Raw genomic sequence first — 6,407 nt, forward strand, 5'->3', positions numbered from 1 at the left:
GGCTCTTCCTAAGCCTTAGGAGTACCCTAATGAAGTTAATAACAATGTGCCTACCTATATAAGTTTAAGTTTAAAAAATTTGGCTCTCAAAAGAAATTTTAATCGTTGTACTGTTGATAGTTGGCTCTGTTGACTAATGAGTTTGCCGACCACTGGCATAGACTAACGCACCTTTGCCCAGCTAGTGTACTGTTTTAATGATCATCGGTAGCGCCTACTGTGTTCCAGGTCACATTCCAGGAATAGCTCCTTTACTTCTCACGACGGCCGTTTGAGGTAGATAAGGGCAAACGGGGGTACCGAGAGGTGAAGAAACTCTCTCACGTTTATACAAGAGGCAGAGCAGGGATTCTAACTCACGTTGGCTGACTCCCATGTCCCTTTGTCTGCTGGCGATGTGGCATTGCCTCAGAACGTCCTGACACGGCTCATGGGAGCTGGAGAAAACCAGAACATTATTCTCTCACAGTCCCCTGCCTCTGATTTTCGGCATGGATAACTCCAGAGAAAGAATCTGATTGGTTCCTATTAAGTTAGAGATGCACACTGGTCCGAGGAGTTGTCCTTAGCGGGTAAGGACTTCTCACGTACCTGAAGCTGTGAGAAGGGGCAGGAGGGGGCAGGAGGGGGCAGGAGGGCAGAGCAGAAATGGCTGCTCTGAAGGAACATTTTCACTTTAGGAGAAAACCTAGAGGTATAGTCCTTGGAGACAGGAAGCCATGGGTTCAAGTCCTGTCTCTGCCATTTTAACAGCTTCACCTCAAAAAAATTAGACTCTGCACCCCAATATTCCCAATGAGTATGCTCAAGATACTTCAAGTGGGGGTGATCAAGATAGCACCTTCCTCACTAGGATGAGTAGAGGATTGAATCCCAGGCTGCACAGAGTGAGAACCCGATCAATGCCACTGTCGTTGATCAGAGCAGCCCCTTGAAGACGATGACCTTTCTCCATCCACTAGCTGACCTCTCCCTGTCACACCTCCACCCAGGCACAGCCTCCATGCCCAGAGCCAACCTCTCAGCAGTGTCTGAATTCATCTTCATCGGCTTCTCCCCCTTCCCCCACCTTCAGCTGATGTTCTTCCTGCTCTTCCTGCTGATGTACCTGTTCACGCTGCTGGGGAACCTGCTCATCCTGACCACCATCTGGGGCGAGCGCAGCCTCCACACGCCCATGTACCTCTTCCTGTGCGCCCTCTCCATCTCCGAGATCCTCTACACCTTCACCATCGTCCCGCGCATGCTGGCCGACCTGCTCTCCGCCCACCGCTCCATCGCCTTCGTGGCCTGTGCCAGCCAGATGTACTTTTCCTTCACGCTTGGCTTCACCCACTCCTTCCTGCTCACGGTCATGGGCTATGACCGCTACGTGGCCATCTGCCACCCCCTGCGCTACAACGTGCTCATGAGCCCCCGTGGCTGTGCCTGCCTGGTGACCTGGTCCTGGGCTGGTGGCTCGGTCTTGGGGCTGGTGGTGACAATGGCCATTTTCCACCTCCCTTTCTGTGGGCCCAATGAGATCCACCATTTTGCTTGTCATGCGCTTCCACTGTTGAAGTTGGCCTGTGGGGGCAACGTGTCCACCGTGGCCCTGGGCGTGGGCCTGGTGTGCATCACGGCCCTGCTGGGCTGCTGCCTCCTCATCCTCCTCTCCTACGCCTCCATCATAGCCACCATCCTGAGGATCCCCTCCGCTGAGGGCCGGCACAAGGCCTTCTCCACGTGCGCGTCCCACCTCACTGTGGTGGTCGTGCACTATGGCTTCGCCTCTGTCATCTACCTCAAGTCCAAGGGTCCCCAGTCTCTGGAAGGAGACACCCTGATGGCCGTCACCTACACAGTCCTCACGCCCTTCCTCAGCCCCATTATCTTCAGCCTCAGGAACAAGGAGCTGAAGAGCGCCATGAAGAGGACCTTCTTCCCTAAGCTCTAACCAGAAAAAAATACGACAATCTGGGAGGAATTCCTTGGACAGGTGAGGTGGGTCACCTATGCTACCGTCGGAAATGGCACCCTGTATACATATAATAACCGATATTTGTCTCACGTTTTAAGCTTTGCAAAGACTCTTGCAGGCAACATTCAAACGGTTAAGTAGCATCAAGGATGTATTCAGGGTGGAAGTCTGTATGAGATGAGAACAGAGAAAGTCAGATTCAAGGATTTCCATCTGTTGCAGGATGCTTTGTCAGGTAGCATTAAACCTGGAATCTGTTCTTTTTCTGCCAGAAGCCAGGGTGGTCTAATTACTCCCACTACCATCAACCTATATTGCAAAGAAAAATGGAGTCTGGCCTTAACCAGTTTGGCTCAGTGGCTAGAGCGTCGGCCTGCGGACTGAAGGGTCCCGGGTTCGATTCCGGTCAAGGGCATGTACCTTGATTGTGGGCACATCCCCAGTAGGGGGTGTGCAGGAGACAGCTGATGGATGTTTCTCTCTCATCGATGTTTCTAACTCTCTATCCCTCTCCCTTCCTCTCTGTAAAAAATCAATAAAATATATAAAAAGAAACGAAAAGAAAAATGGAGTCTGTCAGACCCCCACCCTCCACTAGGTAGCAGCAGGTGGCCACAACATTGGTATTGTGAGACTACAAAGGTCTAAGCCAGATTATAGCAGAGGCAACCAAAGCACCCTGAATTTCAGCATTGCTCAGATCTGTGCAGTAGCCGTTAGAAACAGTAACAAGACAACAGAAAACGTCAAGAAAACCTCTGCATTGTAAGTGTGAAGCTTGAGTAGCTGCAGAGAGACAGAAAAGTCTCTACAGTTAGTTCCAAGGGCCAAGTCCCACCATGAGAAATCGCCTGCTGTGTTAGAGAGTGATGTGGTTCAGGGCCAGGGCCAGCCGGGGGCCGGGGCGGGGGGGGTGGAGGGAGGTACTCTTTGTTGAACCACATAATGAGTGCAGAGCCCAGGATAAAGGTGTACCCACGGTCACACCGGCGCAATGCTACCTGCCCATGGTCGATTGTACTACACAGTGTTTATAATTTGTTGAAAATATGTGTATTCAAGAGAATGACGCATACAGGTATGATATCATTTATATGTGGAACATAAAAAAGCCCAACTTGTAAAAAAACAGAGTAAAATGGTGGTTACCAGGGGCTGACGCATGTGGGAAATGGGGGGATGCTAAAGGGTACAAATTTGTAACCGATATGTGAGTAAGTCCTGGAGGCCTAATGCACAATATAGTGATTATAGCAATACTGTGTTAGGAACTTCCAAGTTGCTAAGAGACTAGATCTCAATTGTTCCCACCACGAAAAAAGAAATTATAGTTATGTGACTGTTGGGTTTGGTCAAACCATTGACTCGACACCCCTCCCCTGGGAGCTGACCTTTAGACCACTTCACAACAGACATTCCACTTGCTAAGGCCACATTCCACTTGCTAAGGCCACATTCCACTTGCTAAGACCATTATCTCTCCCCTCTCTCCAGATCTTCCCAGGATCCGGACTGCCCAGAGAATTCTCCTCCAAGAAAAAGCCCACCTAGAGTCCCTTAAAATCTCTGACTCCCCGTCCCTGGGTGCTGGCGCTATTTTGGGGCTCAGTCCAACTGGTCTCCAGATGAACTCATAAATTTATAGTCCCTTAGCACGTTGGGCTCATGCGTTCTTTGGGCTCGTGCATTCTTCCTTTGGTGACCCTAACAGTGACATGATAAAGGTGTTAGTTCATGCTATAGTGATAATCATATTGCAATATATAACTGTATCAAATCAACACATTGTATACCTTAAACTTATACGATGTTATATGCCACCTGTAATATCAATTAAAAAAATAAGGTTTCCTTGCCGAAACCGGTTTGGCTCAGTGGATAGAGCATCGGCCTGCGGACTGAAAGGTCCCAGGTTCGATTCCGGTCAAGGGCATGTACCTGGGTTGCGGGCATATCCCCAGTGGGAGATGTGCAGGAGGCAGCGGAATGATGTGTCTCTCTCATTGATGTTTCTAGCTCTCTATCTCTCTCCCTTCCTCTCTGTAAAAAATCAATAAAATATATTTTTAAAAAAATAAGGTTTCCTTGAAAACTTAAGTTGTCTCTTAATATAAACTTATGCATTTATTTTAAAATAACAATTTATAATAATACGTAATGGGCACAAGTTTATGGTGATACTGTTGTACATAACAAAATATAATTTAAATGCCCAAGCACTAAATTAGTCAAATTAGCCAAAGTTAGAGAAAAGGAAATATGTGTATTCCTGTTTAAGTTGAATAGTCAACTCTTCATCATTTGTCCTGAAGTTGAATTCTTTCTCTAGAACTTGAAGCAGTAAAAAACATCCCATGTTAACATGAAGTGGGGTGATTTGGAATTTCAGTGAAAACTGGGGAGCCCCAAAGCATCTTCCTTTGTAGGATATACAGCATGTTTCCCGCTAACTCTGCATGTGCGGGATCTCATTACGGCCTCGCAATGGAAGATGAGGGCAGACAAACTCACATCTACTTAGTTTAAAGAGGAAAACCTGAAGCTCAAAACCATTGCATGACTTATCCAAGATCACGCTTTGTAGGGCCAGCTTTCCAATGTAAATCCTTTCGGATTCCAATACTTCACACAGTGTCTTCCTCAGTGGGGTTTGTGGGTCCGCTGTCCACGGAGGATTAGTCCCTCTTCAAATGAAACACTCCAGTATCCTAAGAGCTTTTCATCCCCCAGGTTGTTGAAACTGTAGTTAGGATAATATTATAATTTCATGTTTTGGTTGATGAGCTGAGGATCAGCGGGAGAGGAGTGAGGTGAGGAAATGACCAATCGGACCCACCTACTTCGAAGTATCCATCATATATCAGTGCCACAGAAGTGGGACCTCATGAAGAGGGCCGTGGTCCAGCAGGGGGCGCCACAGGGAGAGGTGCTACCTCACCTGAGCTTCCTCACCTGCCTCCCTCCTCCCAGAACCTCCTTCTCCAGGAATAGCTGCTCTCTATGGTCCCCAGAACTCAACACCATGGCCACCGCAGATGCAAAGGAGACCTTGCTCTCTCAAAAGATAAAGAGAAATGCTCTGGGAGAGGGGAGGGCAGTAAGGGGGAGAGGGTCAATTGGGGAAGGATGGGGACATCTTTAATATGTTCTACAATAAAGATAAAATTTTTAGAGAGAGAGAGAGGCTCTGAATGCAGATAGGGTAGAAAGTGGTTAAGTGATGAAGCAAAGTGGCCTTGGTTAAATCACATTCATCTTTTAGCCTCAGTTTCCCATCATGAAAACGGGTTAAATAATATTGTCTCCACTTCTGAGGATAGTTCTGAGAATTAAATAGCATCATCTCTGCAGGGCAATTGACAGTGGCTGGCACACAGTAAGCACTCGATACATGCCAGCTTTCATCGATCTATTAAATATTTGTGGGCTTCTGTGTCTCAAATCCTGGGCTAGTTCTGGGAGTACAGAGATGGGCTTGCTGCTATTCCCTGTCTTTGAAAGTTTCCATGGTGCTGCATGGAATGATTTACAGAAATATCAGTGCTGTCAAGATGTGGACACATGAAAAGCGGCATGGCTGCTGTAGCTTGGGGTGCACCGGCCAGGCCTTCCCTCATTCCTATATCCCAGGGGTTCTCACCAGTGTTCCTCCCTGCCCAGAGGACACTTGGAAGTTTCTGAAGACATTTTTGTGTCTGTTCAAACTACAGGAGAGAGAAATGTGCTATAATATCTAGTGGGTCAAGGCCAGAGATGTTGCTCAACATCTTACAGTGCGCAGAACAGACTGTACCACAAAGAAGGAGCCAGCCCCAAACATCAGCAGTTCAAAAATGACAACGTATTCACTCGAGAAACATTTATGGAGCATCTACTTTGTGCCAGGCACTTTTTTAGACACCACTGCGGGGGAGCGGGGGGATACAATGTTGAACTAATTAGACATGACCTCTGACCGAGGTGGTTGCATTTGAGAGGGGAAGATGTGGATATTAAACCACTAATCACGCTAATGAATATATGATAAATTTGAAGAAAAGAAAGGAGTTGCTATTGGGGCTTATGGTAGAGATGGTGACTCAGTGTGGGGAAATCGGGGAAGGCTTTCCTGAGCAGCTGCTATTTAAGGCCAGATCTAAGGATGTGTAGGAGCCGGTGCTCCAGGTAGGAGCAGCAGCAGGTACCAAGTTCCTGAGGCCCACGCGTGCTTGGTTTGTTGCAGGAACAGCCAGGGAGCGAGTGGGGCTGGAGAGCTGAGAGGGCTGGGGGACAGAGGTGAAGATGAGCACGGAGGGGACCACACTGATGTTTGCACTGCATCCTAAGGCTACAAGCAGAGAGGTGACCCTTTATATTCTCCCGTCACAGAGATCCCTCTGGCTGTTGAACAGAGGCAGCTGGTCTGGGGGCAGAGGAGGGCGGGGGTGACACATCCTTGAGGGGGACC

At 48.2% G+C, this 6,407-nt stretch overlaps 1 protein-coding gene across 1 annotated transcript; it reads left to right on the top strand.

Annotated features, from left to right (window-relative positions):
- Positions 1-1,003: 1,003 nt before the first annotated feature.
- LOC102253576 (olfactory receptor 10H1-like) lies at positions 1,004-1,936 on the top strand. Its single transcript, XM_014539580.1, has one exon. The coding sequence runs from the start codon at positions 1,004-1,006 to the stop codon at positions 1,934-1,936; it is 933 nt and encodes a 310-aa protein (XP_014395066.1).
- The last annotated feature ends 4,471 nt before the right edge of the window (positions 1,937-6,407 follow it).

Source organism: Myotis brandtii, unplaced genomic scaffold (assembly GCF_000412655.1).
Source record: "Myotis brandtii unplaced genomic scaffold, ASM41265v1 scaffold22033, whole genome shotgun sequence".
Taxonomy (NCBI): Eukaryota; Metazoa; Chordata; class Mammalia; order Chiroptera; family Vespertilionidae; genus Myotis; species Myotis brandtii.